Source organism: Balearica regulorum, chromosome 1 (assembly GCF_011004875.1).
Source record: "Balearica regulorum gibbericeps isolate bBalReg1 chromosome 1, bBalReg1.pri, whole genome shotgun sequence".
NCBI lineage: Eukaryota > Metazoa > Chordata > Aves > Gruiformes > Gruidae > Balearica > Balearica regulorum.
In genome coordinates, this window is record NC_046184.1 from 95549860 (window position 1) to 95571875 (window position 22016).

A 22016-nucleotide genomic window follows, 5' to 3' on the forward strand; every position below is an offset into this window, starting at 1 on the left:
ATTTAAAAAAAGTCTTAACAGAACAGCTAAGTGATTCATCCAAATCTTTGACTACATGTTCCTGAAAGAGCCAGACATTTCACCTAAGTTAAAGATCATATAATGCTGCAGCCAAATTACCCTCCCTATCATCAAGGGGTTTACAGAGGAAGCAATATGGACTACAACATTTTGAAGTAAAGGCTTTCCACATGCTATCACATGTCATAGTTATCTTGTGGTATATGTCTCAACCGAACAGCAGGTGTGAGATGACTTTCACTCCAATTACATGCATACCCAGAATGTTGTAGGTGTTTCTGACATGGTGTGTATGCATTTGCTGTTTTATTTTTTGGGTTTTTTTTCTATTTTGAAAGGGATCATTGGAGCCATCATTGCCATTCATAGCATCTAGCAGCTTCCAATCTGACATAAAATCATTCTTTGCCAATATGAAATATCTGCTGGTCCTGACACATGCTGTTTCTCTTCTCTGAAGAGGTGAACATATGTTTCAGATGTATACAGCCATACCCTGCTATCTGTTGAGAGTGAGTTTCTGAAAAGGACAACAGATAGCAGGTCAATGGATACCAAAATTATCTTTTTCCATAAGAACTGTTGTAGTAAAGAGAAGATGCATTCAGGCACTTAATATATACAGTCAGGGACAGTACATTACATTATAAGATCTTTCCCACTCATGTGCCATTAACATTAGCCAGAAAAGTGAGATCTTAAAGGCTCAGATGCAAAAGGAAGATGTTGCTGCAAACCACACGCTAGACAACCCACACAGTTCTTTGAGCATCAGTGTGATACAGAAACAGTATTGAAACAGAAAGAAATACTGTACTGTACACAAGAGCATCTGTTTTCTCAGCACTTACTTTATATATGTAAATATTTTATTGAAACAAGAAATACGTTCAGCAAAATGTATGGAAGAAAACATAAATGCATAGTTTAAAGTCTCATCCACATGTTAAGGTAGTTCTGTGATGCACGCTGCTGCTCGTCAGACATGCTCCAATACGACTAGGCACCTTGTGGAAGTCTTTTACATAAGATGGGTGGTGGAAGGGTGGAAGATGGAAACCCAGGGTAATAATGATGGTTAGCAGAGCAGAGTATTAAGTAGTTGCCAATGGAAAACCAAGATAGTAGGCAGACAAGTACAGATAACAGATTCTTGCTGTCTGTGCATATATTTAATGTCTGTGCGTGGGGGAGGTGTATATATACAAGTGAAAGGAATGGTCTCAGTTTTAAGGTATGATAACCATCAATGTTAAAAAATATGTTGTTTATAAAATATAATTTTTTACGAGCCTTCTAAGAGGCATATAATTGTTTCTGTCTGGGAATGTTCAAAATGAAATGAATGACAATTATATTTCAGTAATGTATTCTACCACAGAAATTAAAACTAAACATATCCATCAGAGAAAAAGGCAGGTGCTACATTATTTACATGATGCTTCAAGTGGAAATCACCTAAACAATTTCCAAAAAGCAGAAATTTTCTCAGCGGTTTACTCAGCTAATAAGATCTATTTCAGTTGAAATCTATTTTCTTGTTGCTACTATCTGAAATTTTATTCTGCCTTCTTGGAAATATCGCTACAGTAAGAAAGACTTTGAAATAATAGAATGTGCAATAATTGAGCTTTGAGATTATGAGTGTTATTTGGAAGTCTTGGAAAAATTATTGTTAACTTCCCTCAATTAGAATAAAACACAGCAACTCCTGGTTCCAGTGATTTCAGCTACAGATGCAGAAATGATAGAGAGGTATCATCTTTTCTATCCTATAACGTTTTTGCTGTCCTTCCTTAAAAGTCTATGTTGATTTAAGGTTCTTTTCCCTCACAAAATCTTTATGGTAGCTAGCTAGCATAGCTTTCAGATTTTATCTTGCCATATGTTTCAGGTTGTGTGCTTCAGTCTGCATCTGCTGAGTATCTGCTACAGTATGGCTACAACATCAACTCAAAACAATTGGGACTACAGCCTTTATAATAATTACTCTCTGCAGCTGTTGAAATCAGAGTCTTTAAAAAAAATCTAAAAGCTGTAGCTTTTCTCCCTCTCTCTCTTTCTCTATTTCTATCTAAAGCAAACCCAAGCACATTTTGATGGGACTTTTTAAATTGAAAGATAGAAGCAGATTTTTTTTCAAGGTATAATATAAATTGCTTTATGCTATGGAATAAAGGTATATCTGGCTTTTGCCATGATACATTACTTAAAGAAAGCCCCATGTGGAGAAAAATGTTGTAGTACAATACATCTTAGATGTTAGAGGTCTCATTTGGAACGCAATATTGACTAAGTTCTGCTTCTCCGAAAAAAATTTGTTGGTTGCCAGAAACTGAAGATTTATTAACCGCTAAAGCCCTAGCAATCCTAAGCTTCTATCCCTTATGGTTTATGAAAGCATTTCCAACCTCTTTATCTCAACAGCTAGACAGCAAAACCAAAATCAACCTGTCTTTCCAGCAAATATATTCAAGCATCTGCATGCCGTTAGATGTGGCATCACTACAATGATTCAGAAGTTATAAAGAAACATACTTACAGTATCAAGGAAGAGTTGGATTCTGTAGTTCATACAGAACTGCTTGATTAGACTAATTCATTTGCAATCTGAATGCAATAGCCATTTTTAGCTGCTCCAGTAGTATTATTTTAAAACTGCTGTGATTAAAATGGTAGGCTCATAGGATCATAAAAAGATCCAGTTGTAAGGGACCTCAGGAAGCCAAAAGCAGGATCTCTAGTGTGGGCAGACCATGTTGCTCATGGCTTTGTCCAGCCAGGTCTTGAGATCCTTCAAGGACAGAGGCAGCACAGCCTTGTTGGGACACCTGCTCCACTGCCTCACTGTCCTCTTGGGGAAAAGTTTTTCCTTGTATCCAGTCTGAACCCCTCTTCTCTTACTTAGACTTCTGTTCGTTGTCTCTTACCCTCCCACCACTCGCCACTGTTAGGAACCTGGCTCCAACTTTTTGATCACCTCATCTCCTCTCCGTATAAACCTATTAGATCTCCCTAGACCTTCTCTTCTCTGGACTGAACAAGTCCAGGAGTAATAACATAAAACAAAAAAAGGTTTCATATAAATATAAAAATAGTAACAGTGAGTGCAGGTAATTTTATTACTGCTGCTAAAACACAATCACAAGTTGGCATACTCTCCCATTGTTAAATAGAGGAAAAAATGTTTCTGCCCCAAATGATCAGGGTGCAGATTTTCAAAGATACTTGAGGCAGCAGAAATCTCTAATTTCCATGAGATTTGGTGGAAGCCAGCTTTCTAGACAATTTCAAATATTCAGCCATGACACTAAGAAAACACATTACTGTCATCACAGCCCGAGCCCTTAAAGGTCCAGCAAACACAATTTACTGTAAGCATGTGAGCAGCCACATCTGGATTACTTTCAAACATACAATGTATAAATATTTTTAGACTACTACCTAAAGAAAGGTAGTGCAAGAAAAAAAAAATATGGGAAGGCAACAAATACAGGGACAAAGGATGTGTATGTGATGCTCAGGAATACATTTTAATAGTAAAACCAGCTATTTTTTCTTTTAGTGTGTTAACAAGTCCGCCAAATGAATGTCACTACTGTGATGGTGAGAAACTTCATTTTTAAGTTTCAAGACTAAATCAAGAAGTGTTGTCAACACTTCTGAGATTGCATTGTACTAAACAATATACAATATGAGTTCCTCTGGAGCAGTCTTACTCCAGCCACCAGCTGGAGTACTGAATCTCCGTTCTGGTTGTCTGCCTTCTACGTGTCTGGAGTTGAGGAGATGAACTCTGTCCTTTGGCATTACGTTAGCAACGGCTCTCAGGTTCTCCTTTGAATGAGTTCCTCAGTACTACTGAAAGCCACTCCTTTCCTTTGTGCATCGTCCTGATCGTCCTTGACACAAGATTCGAATTATTGGAACAGTTGCTATAGAAGCATTGGGAATCTTTCTGAAATAGAAAATAAGCCTTTTGGATTATTTTTTTGATCTACCTGATGACTTCCTCTCATTTTACAAGGATGCTGCTTTTGGCGGGGATTTATTACATTTTCAGATATATGTCAGAAGTATCTATAATGATCAGACAGGTCCCTTCCTGTTACTTTTGTTTTATAAATTTAAGAATTAATAACTAGTAAATAAATGCAAAGCAAATTACTGCAAGGCCATAAAATGTTATATCATCATTTTATGAACATTAATGACAATTTAAAAAATGTTGAAGTTCGATCTGCCTAGGCAGACTCTAACTTAACAATTCTGTTACCTAATTAAATCTTGATTACCTACAAAATCAGCCAGCCAACACGTCTATATGTGGATGAAGTTACTCATTTTCTGCAGAACTTGCACCATGTAATACAAGGGCTTCTAAACAAGCTAATTTTGAGACACTGAAAGAAGATGCACAGGAAACATTTTCTTTCAGTTATTAAACTATTACTTGTTTAAAAACTGTGGGAACAAAAGATGTACTGGAGTGAAGCTGATGTACTGCTAATATAAGGTCTACATGGTAGAGCGTTAAATGATGTATTCTGAAAATCAAGTTCACCTGAACTCAGTTTAAAAGAAATTATAGACATTTTCTTTCTCCTCTTTTGAGAAGCACTGTACAATTTTCTCTTTCTCTAAATACATACATCTAAATGAGAAAAATATACTAGGACTTAACAAACAAAAGTATATCTATCAAACTACTGCTATTTTTTTCTTCTCCAATTTTAGAAATGTATGTGGAAGTGCACTAGATTTGATCTGTGCACAGATCCAAGGAGCATGACTTATGAAAAATGTATGTAAATACTTGCAAAAATATTTCCCCACTAAGCTGGGGAGTTCATTGTTGCTTTTCCTAATCTTCCAAAATTTCCACAGGAGCTCCATGGTGAGGGCACAGGAGCTGGGCAAGAGGGCTGCTGCAGTGTTTCTGTTTTAATGAATGGGTCTCCAATTCTTAAAGCAAGACAGCAAGCAAGTATTTAAATAACAATCGGATTCTCTATTTGTTTGCAGGGACAGAGTGAAGATGGTAATTATATGAAGCAAGTCTTACTCTTTCAAGGTTACTCCTCCCTACTCTGTCTCTCTACTTTTTCTCTCCAAGTAAATGTAGGCTAGAAGCACATGGAGAATAATAAATTATGGATAACAACTTCAATTCATAGACCTCATAACAGAGAACCCTCAGTGATCTGCACTTACTCTCCTATGCACCAGCAAACAAGCTATAAATCTTCTGAATGTTGTTACTAATATCCCTATCTTTTCCAGTAATTACAAGCAATATCTCAAAAAAATAGTTGCCTTATTCACTCCCACAGTATTGTGGAACAGTTTGATAACCATGGATTTAGCATTAGTGGAGAGTTCAAATAAAGTTTCAGTCTCAGTGGAAAATTGAGTTTTTAGTTGGTTACTAGGACATATACTTATCTAAGCCCTTTGCTTTGCTTATACTTTTCAGCTATTTTTTTCCAAATAGAAGGTAATAATGTAGAAAATTTGGGGGGGAAGAAACCAGAAATGTTACTGAAATGAACAGTGGATCGAATTCTTTGCATCTTAATTAAGCCATAATCTTGTGGAACGGGAATTTTACTTGGTTAAAAACCAGCAAAATACAGCCATTACTTCCAGAGTAGCGGAGGCATGCTAAGTAACCTATGCAACAAAAAACTTCCCCAAGAACTTGCTTGTGGCCTGCCAACAGTACTGCCAAAAGCACATCTCTTTAAAGTAAATGAATTTGGACTATTAGAAACAGCATCTTGCCACCGATAGGAATACGGCAAAAGGATACCAATGCTGTTATGCAGCATGTGTCTACAGCAGCGATGGCTGGTCCTAGTCAGGGTACTGACAGCAATATATAATAGGAGCTCAGACTAGGTTAACTCACCACGTACTTAGAGAATTCAGTGAAGAACTTTTGCAGCCTATGATAGCTGTATCTAGGCTAACAGGCAATGAAGATGTACTACATATTCTTCCAAAAAGCTATTGCCCTGAATCAGTTATTAAGAGGATTCTCTCACTTTTAAAACAAACAGGATGGACTTCAGTAAGTGCATAGATAATTCCTCAGGTCAGCAGTAATTTATGCAAAAATACTGGTGCCTTTTGACAGTCCAGGAAAGCTTTGATATAGATAAATTAATGACAAGTAAAAAATCTCAATTTCATGTTAAACTCTGCAATAATCTGTCTGTTAAGATCAGCTTGCATATGCTGCACAGGAGTGTTAAGACTAGGGCTGCCCCTTGAACATGCTATCGGAGTAAATTTGAATAACCAAAATAAATTAGCTCTGGACAGCAGTTATACAAAGATTATCTTACTAGGCAAAGTTTTATGTTAAATGATAATTTTTTCTCAAGCTTGCTATACTAAAATAAAATAGTTCTGAAGCTAATAATAAAGAAGACCAAAGCCAAGAATGTGACGTAACAGGCGTACAGTGTATCTCTGCAACTCATTCTCACCATTGTGTTTTTATATGCAGCCACCTACCAGCTGTAACTGAATCATTTTTTCCAACTTGTTAAAGAGTAATTTAGCTCTGAAGTTAACATATTGCTGATCAGAAGGGAAATTTCCAAAATGAGTTCCAATCTACTCTTTCCCTTATATACACATATATACATTCATGTGTGGCCACTGCTGCTGTGTTCCATGTGTTCAAACAGTAGGAGTCATCAGCAACAGCAGCTGCTCTGCATGGGGAAGATGGTATTCTTCTGAAAAACCAAGACCCAATTCCTACAGACCTTCATCCGTGAACAGCCTCAACACTCTGAATCACACCAAGAGTCGCACATTCCTATCCACCTTTTCCCACGAATGTTCAATAAGGATGATGGTACTGCCTATCTTCTAATCAGGAATTAGAGCTTCAGGATGAAAAGGCCAGAACAAATGCGAGTAATTATAATGACTATTACATTAGCTGTAATAGTCACCCAACAAGTACCTGAACAAGAAAAGCGCCTCTGCCCCCCATGGTTTCCAGATAGCCTTGTCTATGTTCAGTTTGTTTACAGGTTAATAGCATGTCCTAGAGATTGCATATGTAAGATCTCAAAGATGTTTTTATCAAAATAAAAAAAAAATCAAAATCACCTAATCATAATTTATTTCATTACACATACATAAAAATCACATTTAACCAACACTATCTAAAACTTCATGTTTCAGCAGGACTTACCTTCAGTAATGTCTTTGAACAAATACCTTGAGAGGGCAATCTGCTGTCACAGGAGGATAACACACCCATTACAAAGACCTCGTGCCAGTAAATTAGCTTTCCTTCTGTCATCTCTGGCTCAGCCTTCCCTCCGCTCTTCATTCTGGTCCTTGTGGTTGGCAGCTATTGAAATAACAAAGACCACAGTATATGACTTGAATGCAAAGGAAATAAATCAGCATGCTGCCTACCTCCTAATAATATTGTTCTCCAGATTATCCATGGCTTCTGAAAAGGCTCCACATACACTTTGGGAGGGGCATGAAGGATTCAGTACCAGGGAGGCACTGGATTAAAAAATTCTCAAATTCAGACTCCTTAACATTTCTCAAAGAACTCAAGTGGCCCACTTCAAGAGTTTCTCTCAAGGGCAGCTTATTCCCAAGCAACATTCAGAGGAAGAAACAAGATGGTAAAGATTACAGGGCAGTACTGGCATTATTGGGACATTGCAGCTGTTCCCGAGTCTTTTACAGACCTACTGGCTGATTTCAGAAATCACACTGCATCCCCTGCCTCAGTTTCCCAATCTGCAAAGTGTGAATAATGATACTGACATTCTTTCTTAAAGTGCTGTTGGAACTGTGCATGATGAGCACTTCATAAAAGCCATGTGCAAGTATTCTTCTTTTTTTTTTTTTTTAATTTGAGAGGCACTTAGATTTGAGTGAGATAGATGCCATCTCTAAGAACCTCTTAAGACCTCAGAATTTGGTTCATACAATATAAGACTGACATGGCTGTGCCATCCCCCATGTCATCAAGCAGCATTTGAAAATGCAACATTAATTCAGCATGAGCTCGATTAGAGACTCAAATCCTTCTGGTTGCCTTGTTAGAGGATTTTGCTTTTCAAGGGGTTCATCCCTCTCCAAAGTGATATAATTTGCAAAAAAGAGCCCACAATGTAGGCAACGATTAGTTGCAGTGGTTCAAAAGAAAGTGGAAACCTTTCTGCTTAACAGCAGTATACACTTCAGTAATCTACTACTGCATTTATGCCTCTCTAAAACCTCACCACAATTCTCAGAAAACTGAAATTTTGTACACTGCTGCCCTGTTTCATTGAAGCAAATTCTAATTTCCTTCCTCATCTAATCCATAAAAGGACTGTTATTAAATGTCTACATCCTTTTTCCAGTTCTAACTTCTTTTTCTTTTGTTTTGACCTTTAATTCATGTGAGAAAACAATAATGCTCAAAGATTTATACTTGAAGAGCAGGTGAGTGAATGCGTGCAAGGTGCAGAAGAACTGTGATTAATCCATCCATTTTCTGATATGCCTTTGTTTGTTTAAATAGATTTTACAACTGTCTTACAAAGAACAGCGAGCAAAAGTTTAGTTTGAGGATCAAATGTATCTTCATCATGCATCCTATACTTGCAAACATCCTTATCCTTGTACAAATGCATCTTCATATCTTGGACTACATATTGAATACACAATTTTGTTCGTGAATGTGTGGCATGACTGCTATTCTGTGTATGTCATTATCTATTAATAAAGCTATATAAAGCCATAAAAAGCCTGTCTACTTGTAGTGACTATATTGCACCTTTAGCATAGATTGAATCAAAAGTCCAAAACAGAAAAGACAATCAAACAATGGGCCAGAAGTAATTCTGGAAGGAACAAGGTTTGCTGTGGGTTAGCCCTGGAAGGCAGCTCAGGCTCCCCCAGCCACTCGCTCACACTCCCCCGGTGGGATGGGGGAGACAATCAGAAGAGTAAAAGTGAGAAAACTCATGGGCTGAGATAAAGACAGATTAATAGGTAAAGCAAAAGCCATGCATGCAAGCAAAGCAGAACAAGGAATTCATTCACCCCTTCCCACAGGCAGGCAGGTGTTCAGCCATCCCCAGGAAAGCAGGGCTCCGTCACGTGTAACGGTTACTTGGGAAGACAAACGCCATCACTCCAAACATCCCCCCATCCTTCTTTCTTCTTCCCCCAGCTTTATATGTTGAGCATGATGTCATATGGTATGGAATATCCCTTTGGTCGGTTGTGGTCAGCAGTCCCAGCTGTGTCCCCTCCCAACTCCTTGTGCACCCCCAGCCTGCTCGCTGGTGGGGTGGGGTGAGAAGCAGCAAAGGCCTTGGCGCTGTGTGAGCGCTGCTCAACAGTAACAAAAACATCCCTCTGTTATCAGCACTGTTTTGGTCACAAATCCAAAACACAGCACCATAGGAGCTACTATGAAGAAAATTAACTCTATCCCAGTCAAAACCAGTACAAGACTATAGGTGAATTTCTAAGTAACAGGAGAATCCCTGGATGCTGAGCTCAGCATCCAGTGAGTAAGTGACTTATGGTGGAAATGAAAAACGTAGTTCAGGGGTTCTGTCTCATGGTGAGAGCCAGAGGATGGTGCACAGAAAAGAGTGGGGAGGACTGGCAGGTTGAAGGTTGCCAGGGTGTGGACAAGCAGATGGGTAGAAACCTACCCGTGGGCTAAGACAAACGACTTCAAGTGTGGGGGGAACCAAGAAATAGGTACACACATGGACTGAGAGTGGCAGAGAACAACAGAAATAATGGGATGCAGGAGGAACTCTTTGTCAATATGAGACATGGGAAACTGTTTGACAATGGGAGAATAGGGTGAACAGCAAGTCTGAAAATAAATCTGAACTCTGGGTAGCAGAATCAAGGGACTAAATTGACCTCTGAAAAATGTCATGGACTAAAAAAGTTAGTTCATATGTAAGCCAGAAAAGCAGAGAGAACTTGATAAGTCTGCCCTTAGCAAAACAGGTAGACTCCCTTTCTTGTTACTAACTGCAATTTTTCAGAACATTAGTGCCAGGAAGGTCTGAACCCTTTTGACTGTCATCCCTAGCAAAGAACCATTTCACACATATGTCAGTATGTGAATCTGACTTTGAATTCACAATGTGCCACCTCTTGCAAAGCCTGAATCTGAGACAGCTGATAACAATTGTCTTTCAGCCTTTCAGTTGCAGACCGCTACTAAATAGAATTAGCAAAATATCTTTATTAGTTATCCATCCTTACCAGGAACTCTCAGCAACCTCTGAAAAAAACCCCTTCAGCATTGCTTCTACAGTTGCACTGACTATTTTAGCCACTGCGAATGCATGGGGTGGCTACCTCAGCCTCTCTGATAAGGATGCACCAGCCATTGGTATTACCTTCTAGGATGTAACTCAACACTAGTGCCTAATCTAATAAGCTGTGGTGTCATCTTCTATCAATATACTTGGTGTCATAGATCTCCTTCCCAAAGACATCTTCACAGTTTATTGAAGATAATGAAAAGGTCATTTTTATTAAAATACATCTCCTACTTTAATTTCTGCAAATCAAAAGTTTTTTCAAGTTTGATTTGATTTTTTCTACCATTATTTTTTGCTTTAATGTAAAAAATGTGCATAATACTGTAACCTATTAAACTAAACCAGAATGATATGTTATTGGCTATATTTTAGTGTGGATGCACTTTTATTTAATCCTGGAAAAAATGCTATAGTAGACTGGCAATGTCTTAAAAACTCTATCTAGATGTACCCTAGCATTTTCTTCTTTTTTAAGGATGAACTCTTCTGCAAATTTTTATAGAATATCTTTCCTGCGATTTTTGACATATGCAAAAATGCAGACTTTAGGGCCATTTAGGTTTAAAAATTTCTTTCTCTAGAGAATCATGTCAATCTCAAAATGGCTCATTGCCCCATTTGTAAAACAAGAATAACATTTTTCTTTTCCTTTAAACCACCCTTTGTTCATACTGTCTACTTCATCTGTAAACTCCCTGTAGCAGGAGTTCTTCCTTGCTCTGGAATAGCAGAGCTATTTAAAGGGAGTCCAAGCACTTCAAAATCTTTTGTTCTAATGCAACATATATATTATATAATAATCATAATTTATACATGGCTAATTCTCACAGTCCATGTCCTATCCCTCCTCACTTTCAAATTTGTTGGCATATTTCTACTGATTTGATAAAACCCCCTGTTTTCAACATTATAAATCATTGTATCCTTCTTCTCAAGGGCTAATTTTACCTTCTGAGGAACCAGCACTGTGTATATAGGGAGATATTCCAATACTTTCCCCCTAAGTTGTACTGCAATCCAAAAAGTCTGGTCTTAAAAGCCTTTCAATCTTCAAGCATTTAAAAAATAATTTACAAACCTAGTCTTGGCACAGGTATCCAGCTAAAGGACAGAAGATCAAATACATTTTTCCAAGGATCTGACAACAACAACATGGCTCTGAGGAACATGTGATCGACCAATGGCCTTTCCATCCCTTGAGGCAGGCCTATGCCTACCCCGGGTAACCGGCAGACAGGGAAGAAGCATCTCCTTTCATTTACTCAGGAATCGCGCTTTCTAATCTGCAAGTGCTGATGTAGCACAATCGGGGGCAGACACACTGCAATAAAGGTTGCAAGGAAGAAATTGCAATGCTGGAATGTAGTCAGTGGATTCATTTTAATGGTTCTGCATATGGCTAGATAAAAAAAGCATCATTGATTTCCTGCTGACCCTCTCCTCCAAGTTAACGAATGAAAGCTCCTCATGTTAAAAGGTATGCAGCATGAGAAGGTCTGCCACTACCATCAAGACTGTAAAGAAAAATGGATAAGCAGGGTTTGAGGTAATACCTGTCACATAAGGAAACTGCCCAGGTTTGGGATGCACAGAATCCACTGTGCATTGCAAATCAGTGTGAATCTGGCGCTATCTCTTTATTTTAATTCCTCCTTTTCAATTCTTATTTTGTTGCACCGCTCAGAGCAGCAGTACTTTGAAGGAGCTGAACCCTGCAGTATGGTGCAGCAAATACACCTGCACTACTCAACACTAACTCATCAGTCTTCAACACTTGATCCAGGTTCTTTGGTTCATCCAAGACAGAAAGGGAAGAAAATTGCTTCTGAAGAAGGGGTAACACATTTCTTCTGGTTCAAGTAAGTCCCGAGTACGGATGAAAGGCTCCGAGCTGTCCCATCTATCTTCCACACAGACACCAACATGTTGCTCCAAATGTCACTGTTTTTTTCAGACACAAGCAGACCTAAAACCACTTCGTCTCTACTTAGGTGGATCAAGTGCAGGTTCAGACAGGCAAGGATTTATCCCAAGTCACCTAGTTCTCCATCACTCTAAAATTATATTTGGTCAGGAATCCCACTTAAATCAACTGTATTATTTGTAATGCAAGATGCTGAAACACATTGAGAAGAAGTGGCAATAAGTAGGCCTTAAAAAAACCCATTTATTTTTCTAAGTTTACCTTTCCTCTTTTGTTCCCTTTCTCAGATTTTTACTCTTGGATCTTGCTTCTCTTATCATTAAGTCCTTGCGTACTTTCTTCTTTATCATAGCTAAGAATTATGTGGAGATGAGATGGGACTAGAGGACTGTTTTCTTGCTTTCCCTTATGGACATGGCAATAGTCTGCTGGTCAGCATGAGCTATAAACCAGACTCTGTTTTGCTTCTTTCCTTCCAAACTTTCTATTGAATATACCTCATTTCTTTCCATCCTTCCTTTCCTTGTTGTTTTCATAATGCAAAGGAGAAAATCCACAACGTGCTGTAATGTACGACTGCTCTGAATGAGTTATCTCCACTTTCCTCCCCTTGGCTAGGTTTGAAAATTAAACATGAGTGCACTAACTACTAGAGGCAGGTGTATTTCACTGACTTGACTACCGGCCTTGCTTTTGATCTTTACATTTGTTTTTATTACCTTTCTCTATCTAACACAAGTATAAACTGAGAGTGTTTTTAGGTTTGGGCCTGAGGATGGAAACTCAGGAACTCTGAATTTTGTCCTCAGATCACCATTGCTTTTTTAAATAGAACTGGGTAAATCTGTTCATCTCTCTAGGGTTCAATATCTTCTCTAATGTCATGCGCTGCCAAGCACTTAGTGCTCTCACAACTATCTGAATTCCTCAGATGAAAGGCAGGACAAAAGTGAAAGCTATTTGAGTACCTAACTTACAAAGGTGCCATGATTTGAGGCTTAATCAGTGTAAAACCCTCAGATGAAAAATTGTTCAGTATCAGTACTCTGATTAGATTTGATCATGCAGATTTTTAAAATTACATAGCTCATACAGAAATCAGTGATTCAAGGAAGAATTTGAAATTTTTCACAAAAACCAGGCATAGCCCATGTAGAAAGGAAGTTAAAATTAATTTTGAATACAGTGATATTTAAATGGTCTTTCACTGTGATGCAGGACGGAGTACCTGTGGCCATGTCCATTACTGCTCTGTTGGATTGCTCCCTGCTAGCACCCCAGCAAGGGCACTCCATGAGGAAGGACCCACCTCTTGATGCCTCCAGACCCCCCATTCGCACTATCCCACATTCCTGAAGCTGTTACGGCACTCCTAATGCTGTTCCAACACTAGCTCCTACACCAGCTCATCTGATGTCACATAATCCCAAAGTGATTATGGATTGCTTCCTGACTGACAGCACGGTAGCAGAGATAAAAGGAGGATGCTGGCCAGAAAGGGCCTCCGGTCTCCTCTGTTGCTCTGCCAGGATGCTGTCTGCACTTGTACTGGCAGCATGGGTAGAACCAGGCAACAGAGGTCCAGGTTTGGTAGCTGGCCCAGATTATGCCAGAGCTGACCTCGCAAGAATCAAGTTAGTCCAAGTCTTAGCCACAAGTGACAGCAACGGAACAGATGGGGAGATGCTTCCAGGTCAAGCTGACGCCAAGACCAGCCCCACTCCGCTCCATTATGAACAGCCCTATGGAGAGGCTTCTGAGCCCAAGAAGCAACTTCAGAAGTCAGGCGTTGGCTGAGCCTGTCTGAGAACCACGCTCCGCACTGCTTGAGACACATGGAAGTCCAGCCTGCACACGAGCAGACCAGCCGTGGGTAAGTGTCAGGAGTTGGCTGGACCCACCAAACAGGGCAGAGAAACCCACCGACATCCTAATAAATCACATGACACTATACTCTTTCTTGCTCCTTCACAGCATGCCAGCATTGCAAACCAAATGTTGCAAAAGTGCTTGCAGGGTATTTTTGACAGAATGTGACATGTCTTGTCAAGGATGCTCCTTTAGTACGGGGAATTCGTCAGTTCATATAGCATTAAGGTGTTTTCCTGCTACAGTCAAGTACCATCAAGGACTAGAAAATACAGAAATTCAAAGAATTTGGTCTTATGGATGCTGAGAAAAGGGAAAACAGTGTAATCATTTTAGCAGTGTTAACAATCTCATTCTTTGTATTACAGCTATTTTATATCTCCAATACATTACCAGTGCTACTCTTCACACGCTGCCACTGTGTATCCTACTCGATTTTCATACAAAAACAATTCTTTGCCCTCAAAAGCGGCTTTCGTAATGAAAAGAGAGACCTGAAATCTGAAAACTGCTTACGCTTACCTGCCTCAAACCTGTTTTAAAAAAGGCAGAAGAAAAGGCAACTGAGCCTTCACAAAAGGCAAGTAGGTGGCCAGTAAAGTTGATGTATACTGGTCCAGCCTAAAAAACTGGATTGATTTAGCTCTTTATGTACTTCTCAGTTAACATGTCAAGCCACTGTGGCATTTTTTGTGCATAAGACCTGCTTCTAGTCTAATATTTTTCTTTTCCTGTTTTTTTTTTTTTTTTTAAGGCAGATGACAAACTTTTAAAGACACTATCTATTCTTCAGACTCCTTCCTCCCATCTTCCACTCATATTTTATGAAAAATTTGTCTCAGTTGAAGGCATTCTGGATATTTTGTATATAATGCAAGTGTAATGTTATTTTAATGAATGTTTGTACAGTACTGGTCCTTTAGTTAAATTATGTAAAAAACAGGTGCATTGGACATGGGTAATAGGAAAATAAGTTTGTTTCAGGAGCCTAATTGCTATGCTGATGACTATAATAACAATACTGGCAGGCATGTGCTGATTTTTTGGAGTATGATCATTTTTGCAGTGAGGAAACACAGATTCTGGGTATTCTTCCACTGCAATTTGTTTTTTATTTATTTATTCCAAATTTGTGGGTCTCATTTACGTAGATCAGAGACAGCCAAATTTTCAGATAGCTGCAGAAACCCCAGTAAGTAGGCTTTCTTCTTTGCTATTATTGGTCACAGTTAATTTTTAGCCCAAGTGTGTGTTTTGACCATTTTCTATTTGTGTCCTGGATGTTTTGTTTGAAATACCTTACAACCTAGAGACGCTCCACCATACACAGTTGATCTAATTCAGGAAGACTTTGGTACCAATTACGCTCATGTGCTGATATTGAGCAATGCAAAATAATTCCTGACAAACATAAGTATTCTTCTACCACGGCTTATACCTTAATCAAGCAAAGTCAGCAAATGACTCTGCTTGACCTCGCCGTGCTTTGGCTCAGATTTGCAAAGCCTGGTGTTTGAAGGTATTCAGGTGCCTAAGGGAGCAGGAAGCACCTTGTGGATTCCCCAGTTGTCATAAAATATGACCCAAGTCCCAGATGATTCACTAAAAATTCCTTCAGCAATGTTGTAACTGGCACTATGGATTCCATTCATGCTTAATCCTTAGGTTTAGATAACGTTGCAGTGAGATCAGTACACATGACAAGAATCTGCATCATTGTAGGTATCATCTTCTGAATTAACACCTTTAACTTAACAGTCTCCAGCTAAACTAACAGAACCAGATTTGCAGAAATACAAGGCTGGATGTTGCATTCAACAGTTGCCTTATAATTCAAGGGCAGTTTCAACAAGAGGCGGCTTCCATTTTGCAGACTGTACTTCTGAACGCTGAGCCAAAACAGCATGCAGTTTCATTGACACAATATCCTTATCCTTAACTATCCTCCAAGACTAAAGCTTATTCACTCACTATTAACAACAGATTAAATTACCAGGAGTGTTGAGCAGTGCTCCATTTAACAGTATTCTCTATTATTCTTGCTAGAAGTTTGCTTCCAATGTAACTATTTTATGCATCTGTTGTAAATGGGAAACGATATTTCAGTTTAACAAAAACTCTTTGTTATGATGCACAACAATTATTAATGGATTATACTTTTAATCCACTTCATCACATAAATAGAAAATCTATGGTTTGATAGGATTAAGCATTTCTCAAATATTTTTTATTAGTGTTTTTCAAAAACAGAGTGATTTTCTACAGATTTTTTTTTTTGTACTAGTGTTTTAAATTCTTCAAAATAAATGTTTATTTTGGACTTCAAAGCCAGGCAGTTGCTGCTTTCCCAAAAGATCAGTCACTCACTCATACTCCTATTAACTTCAATGGGAAGAGGAGCATGGCCCAAGAAAATAATCTGTAAAAAACCAAATTTATATTCCGTCAACCCAATAGACATTAAAGGAATTGATTACAAATCTCAGAATTGAGGACAGTTGAAATGATATAGCATATAAAGATATCTTTAATAATTATCTTGACAATTTCTAATCACATTTAAATTCCTGTAAAGTTATCAAAACATTTGAGTAATCTGAGCTTAAGATGTTTTCTATTTACTCAGAATTCAAAGAGCTCCTTTCAAGTGAAAGGTAGAAACAGCTTTGATGAGAAATGACAAAGGAGTGAGGGAAACCCTAAACAAATCATACTTCTGATTTAAGTATTATGTCCTTAATGTAATCTTCCACATTTTTCATATTTTTTACAGACTTTAAACAACACATTCAGTATTGATCTGAGACATTGAATATTTTTTTCTGAATACTATCTTAAGCATAAATTGTAAAACAACTCTGTATGTTTTGCCTGTTTGAAATGTGTGGCTCTATAGCTTGCCTTTTAGTCTCTGCACCATGCCATTGGAAATTATTTGCAACATTCAAAAAGACTTCCTCATCCCCGCTCCCACTGGTAGAAAATACATACTATTCATTATTTTGATGCAAATGAGAAAACAGTTAATCATCTGCTTTAAAAACAAAGGGCTTTGACATTATTAAATTCCATAAACCAGCAAATCCTGTATTTGTATTTATACAAATTGACCTTGCCATTGTTGTGTTTAAAACGAAACATATACTAAGAGCATCAGTGAATTCTTGCCTATAAGCCCTCTTCTCTGCTATGTATGTTTGCATTCAGATCACTTTTAGAGTCTGACTTTTCTGGTTTTTTTCCCAGCCACAATCCCACTATGGCTTGCCCATACCAATAAAGAAGGCAGAATTAGGCCCTTAATTTGTAACGGATCCCAAGCTGTTGCAAAACCAGCACATACTACTAAAAGCACAAGAAGTTAAAACCAGAGTAGGAATACAACTTTTAACGGGATTTGGTGGTCATCTCAAAGCAGTTCTATACAATGCCTCTTTCAAGATTTTGAGGGGGTCTCCAGGCTCTACAGCAATAATACTACTAAATATCCCTACGAATGAGTACTTTACTGTGTTTAAACATGCAAGAAAAAAAAAATTAATGGAAAATACTAACCAGCTTCAACAGCAAGATAAAAAGATTATTGATCTTAAAAGTAGTATTTTTTAGGAATCTGCTCAGTAATATGCCCGTAGAGAGAAATCTACTGAGAAAACAAAGGATGATGGCGCTCTGCTGAGCAGTAAGCCTAGAAAGTAAAATATTTTTAAAATTGATTGCATAGAATGCCTTACACAATACAAAGAAAAAAATAATGTGGAAGAACAGAAGGATATTTTGAATTGAAGACACCACTTTAGATTTAAAGTTCTAAAAGCAAAATATCCTTACTGCACTTTACAGAAAACAAGCATTATACACAAGGAAAAAAAAATACACAGGCTGTGTTATTCTAAACCTACTCTGTATCATGGTAATTTTTAAGTGTTGTTAGTCATCATGAAAATTGTTTTGAGAATACCAAATATATTTGCAGAACGGACTGATTAAGTTTGTCTTTGATTTCCAGGAGTTTTGGGGAAGTTCTGGTCTAAGAATTCACATCATCACATGGTGAAGTAAGATAAAGCACTTGACACTTCCAATATCACTACTAGAAAGTCCCTCTGAAGAGATCACATGATGTGCGTTATATTTTTAGACTATGGGCATCAGGCTTACTTCATATGACAGCGTGGGCTACATGTTGATCACACTGTACTGTTAGCCCAGAAACTTGCTGTGTGACTTCGGGGTGCTCACGTCCCTCCCTGTGACACAGCGCTGCTTACTCGGATGGAAGCAGGGAGAGAATGAAGCACTGGCTGGCCGGGTTGCATTAGTCCCAGGAGGAATCTTGGGGGCCTTTAGGGCAGCTGACTTCCAGAAGTGCCGAACGATCCTTCCTTTGCCCTTCAACGCATTTTTTCATGCGAGGAAGAGTGTTGTGAGCTTCTCTCCCTTCCCTTTACCCAGTCCTTTGCTGAATGAGTTAAATCTGATTAAACTCTTTGCTATTATCTTTGGTTCCTTTTTGTTTCATTTTGGCTAGGGGGAGGACAACACAGGACTCACCACGTTTCTAAACACACAACAGAACGGGCAATATTATTATTTTTTTTTTAGCTTTTGATTTGAAATACTGGCATCCTGAACACAGAACCCGAAAAGCAGCCCATGCCCCGAGCAGATGCAAAGGACGGGTGGCAGAAAGGGGGGTCGTCTTGCTCCGCATGCCCTCCAGCCCCGCCGCCCAGGCCCCCTCTCCGCGGCCCCTCGCTTTCGCGGCTCCGCCCGTCGCCCAGGGGGCCCCGGGGCAGCGGCGCGTCCCCCAGCGAAGCGGAGGGACGCGTCCCCGGCGGCGAGGGCGGCTGCACCCGGCGGCTCGGCAGCTCGGGCTGCCCGCGGGGCTTCCCCCCGCCCCGCTGCCTGCGGGCTGTGTGGCGGGACGACGGGGGCGGGGGCATGGGAGGGCCGGGCCAGCGCCACCGCCCGGCTCCGCCTCTCCCGGCGCAGCTCAGTCCTGGAGCGCCGCTCGGCTGCCAGAGGGAAGCCGCCACCTGCTCCGGTGCGGAGTCGCTCCTCGCTGCGCGCCGAGAGGGAGAGCAGCCGCCCGCGCCCGGGAAGTTACCGCTCCTCCCGCCGCCGGGGGAAAGCTGCCGCCGCCGCCTCCCGGCCTCGGAGGGGGATAAGTCGCCTCCCCGCTCCGCTGCGAAAGGGAAGAGCCCCCGCGGGCGTGCCGCCCTGCTCCGCCGCTGCGTCCCGGTCCCGCCGCGGGCAGGCGGGATGATGGAGCCCCCCGCCGCCGCCTGCGCCTCCTGCCGCCGCCGCCCGCTGCCGCCGCCGCTGCTCTGCCTCCTGCTCGCAGCCCTCTGCCTGCCGTCAGGTGAGCGCCCGCCCGCGGGAAGGGGCGACCGCGACCGCGCCGTCCCGCCCGCACGTAACTTGGCGGAGGGGAGGCCGGGGCCGCAGGTGGCGGTGCCCGTCCGCGGCTCTCTGCTGCCGGCGGGGCCGCCCGCCCTCCGCCGGAGTGCCCCGACACCTACCGCGGGGTTTCTGCGTGGCCGTGCGCCGCGGTTCGCTCCCAGCCGTTCGTGCCCTCCACGCCCCGTTTCGCTTCGGCGGGGAGCGGGCGGGGGTTTGTCCCCTCCTGCCCTCTCAGCCGGCCCCCGGGGAAAGCGGCCGAGGGCGGCCGGCGAGGCGGGCTGATGCCGCCTAAGCCGAGGGAGAGGCAGGAGCTGCCCCAGCTATGAGGGGGGCGGGAGGTGGCGGTCTCGCCTTTCCCCGTGGGAAGCGGCGGCCGGATCCCTCCGGGGCGTTGTCACCGGCCGCCGGGCAGCGGGCGGGCAGTGGCGGCGGGCGCTGCCCCCGCGGGAAGGAGAGCCGGGGCTCGGGCGCGGCGCCGGTTTCACTTCCAGGCTGAGCGGCGCGTCTCCACAGCGAGCCGCCTCCAACTTCGGCGGTTCGGCCGCTTCTCCCCTCTCCGCCTTCAGTGCCGCCCGTGGCGGTGCTCGGCTGCCCGCGGGGCCGACGGCTGCCCGCCGCTTTGGCGCCGCTGGGGAACCAGCGCTGGCCGGGAGCCGGTAGGTGCCCGGGTAGCGCCCGTCGGCGCGGTGCCTGCCGGCAGCCAGCCGGGTACGGGCGGGAAGCGGCGGGGAGCAGCCCCGCTGTCGGGGTCCCCCTGCGCGGGCAGCCGGCTGGGGCAGCGCGGGTCCGCGTGTGGCGGCAGCGCTGCGTGGGGTGACGCTGCTCCGGCGGATCGGGTTCGCGTGGGTAACTTCTCTCCCTCCCCCGCTCTGTGAAAGCACTCCAGGGGCGTTAGGGAAGCGGGAAGGAGCAGGGAGTGCTAAATACCCTAATTGTTCTGGGAATATTTTGGCCATGAGGTGTTTGTAGGCTTTATTTTGTAAATATTGAGCGTGAAAGTGAAGTCTGAGGCAAAAAGCTGTGAAGTGAGTTCCGCATTCAACGCGGAGACCGTCTCATTATTCTTGTAGAAAGAGCGTCAGCCTGTGGTAACATTTTGTATTGCTTTAAGAAATGGCTTTGCCTTTATGTGCCTGCCTTTGCAAGAGCGAAGGGTTTGCAGAAGTCTCGGAGTTGGTGGTTTTTCATTCCTGGCCTCTGCCTTGTTGTTACGTGCTCTCCAGTTTAACCATTTACAGGCAATACGTTCTCATCGCAACACGCTCATGAGAACAGACCTTTTTCACTAGATGTATTTATGTTTATTTTGTACAGGCTCTAGTTAAGTAGAAAATGAGCTACAGCAATAAAGTAAGGCTGCAGAAGCTTTAGTTTCAATTAGAATACTAAAAAAGCTCCAAACAGAACAAAAAGCAATGTTGGAACCATAAGCAATATGTCAGGCTGTTCTGCTGGGCTTTTGCTTTGACAAATACAGTGTATAATCACTGTAGGACATAAAAAAAATATATCAGTCTTGGTGGCAGTTTACAAAGGATATGGGTTTCTGTGATGTAGAGAAAGTCTTCAGGAAAGGTTGTTCATTTTCTGAAATCTCAAAGGCATGTGGAGTATCCAAAGAGATAAGCACCTCAGCTTCTGTGAAGCAAGACTTGGCCCCCGTGGTGAGATTTATCCCAGTAAATACAAAATGATCTCACTGATTGTGTGGCTGTTTACATTTTCCCATTGAAGTGAAACCGTAAAATATTTTATCTCAAGGGTTGTGTTGATGAAGATCTATAAAAAGATAGGACTCGACCACCTATGGTCTAAATAGGTTGGAGGTAAAACCGTTTACCAAGGTTTTTCTGCTCTTCGTTCCTTGCCCCCTCAAAGACAAGCTCAGGCTAACTCTTCAGAGTGCAGGCAAATACATGTGGGGAGAAACCAGCCCCACCTCAGCTTGGAAACTTTCCCTGCAGTACTGAAAATACCTGGAAAGCCTGACACCAGATTTAAGTCTCTACCTCTCAGTTTATTCTGCAGAGTATAAAAGATAGTTAAATATGAAAATATCTATAAGAAGGTCTTGATATTACTCTATACTTCATGTTTCTTTCTCCTTGCTATCTATCTCAGCTATTTTAGATGATAGGTAATTTGCTATCATCTACAACAAATTCTGGATATATTACTCTATTATGGTACTTGGCTTTTGGGAGTTCCATTTCAGGTTTGCATATAGAAAGCAACAGATAAGCTATTAAAAGCATATTAAAAGTTGATGCACATCAGGTGTAGATCTCCAGCAATATTCAAGCTGACTGGGGTCCCTATGACAAATTTTGAGTTACTTTCTTCACAGAATAAACTGCCCAGTTTTTAAATGGAAGATACCCATTTAAAAAAAAAAAATAAAATGCGGTGGTCCAAGTCCACATTTGGTGTTAGGAGACTAACTCTAGGTCAGACTAAAT

At 41.4% G+C, this 22016-nt stretch overlaps 1 protein-coding gene and 1 long non-coding RNA gene across 6 annotated transcripts in view; one reads left to right on the forward strand and one right to left on the reverse strand.

Annotated features, from left to right (window-relative positions):
- Positions 1–565: 565 nt before the first annotated feature.
- On the reverse strand, positions 566–20408 carry LOC142603942 (uncharacterized). The gene is made up of 3 exons (XR_012837834.1): positions 19677–20408; positions 7238–7399; positions 566–3979 (listed from the first exon to the last, which is right to left on the reverse strand). It is a non-coding gene; the product is annotated as an uncharacterized LOC142603942 (long non-coding RNA).
- ALCAM (activated leukocyte cell adhesion molecule) overlaps positions 19110–22016 on the forward strand; it is a 126028-nt gene continuing 123121 nt past the window's right edge. For 3 of the 5 annotated variants that reach the window (XM_075767239.1, XM_075767250.1, XM_075767220.1), the window contains exon 1: positions 19110–19516. In XM_075767239.1, coding sequence (XP_075623354.1) covers positions 19417–19516 — 100 coding nt within the window. In that variant the 5' untranslated portion in view covers positions 19110–19416. The remainder of the gene's footprint in view (positions 19517–22016) is intronic. The other 2 variants (XM_075767229.1, XM_075767260.1) reach the window with 2 other exon arrangements.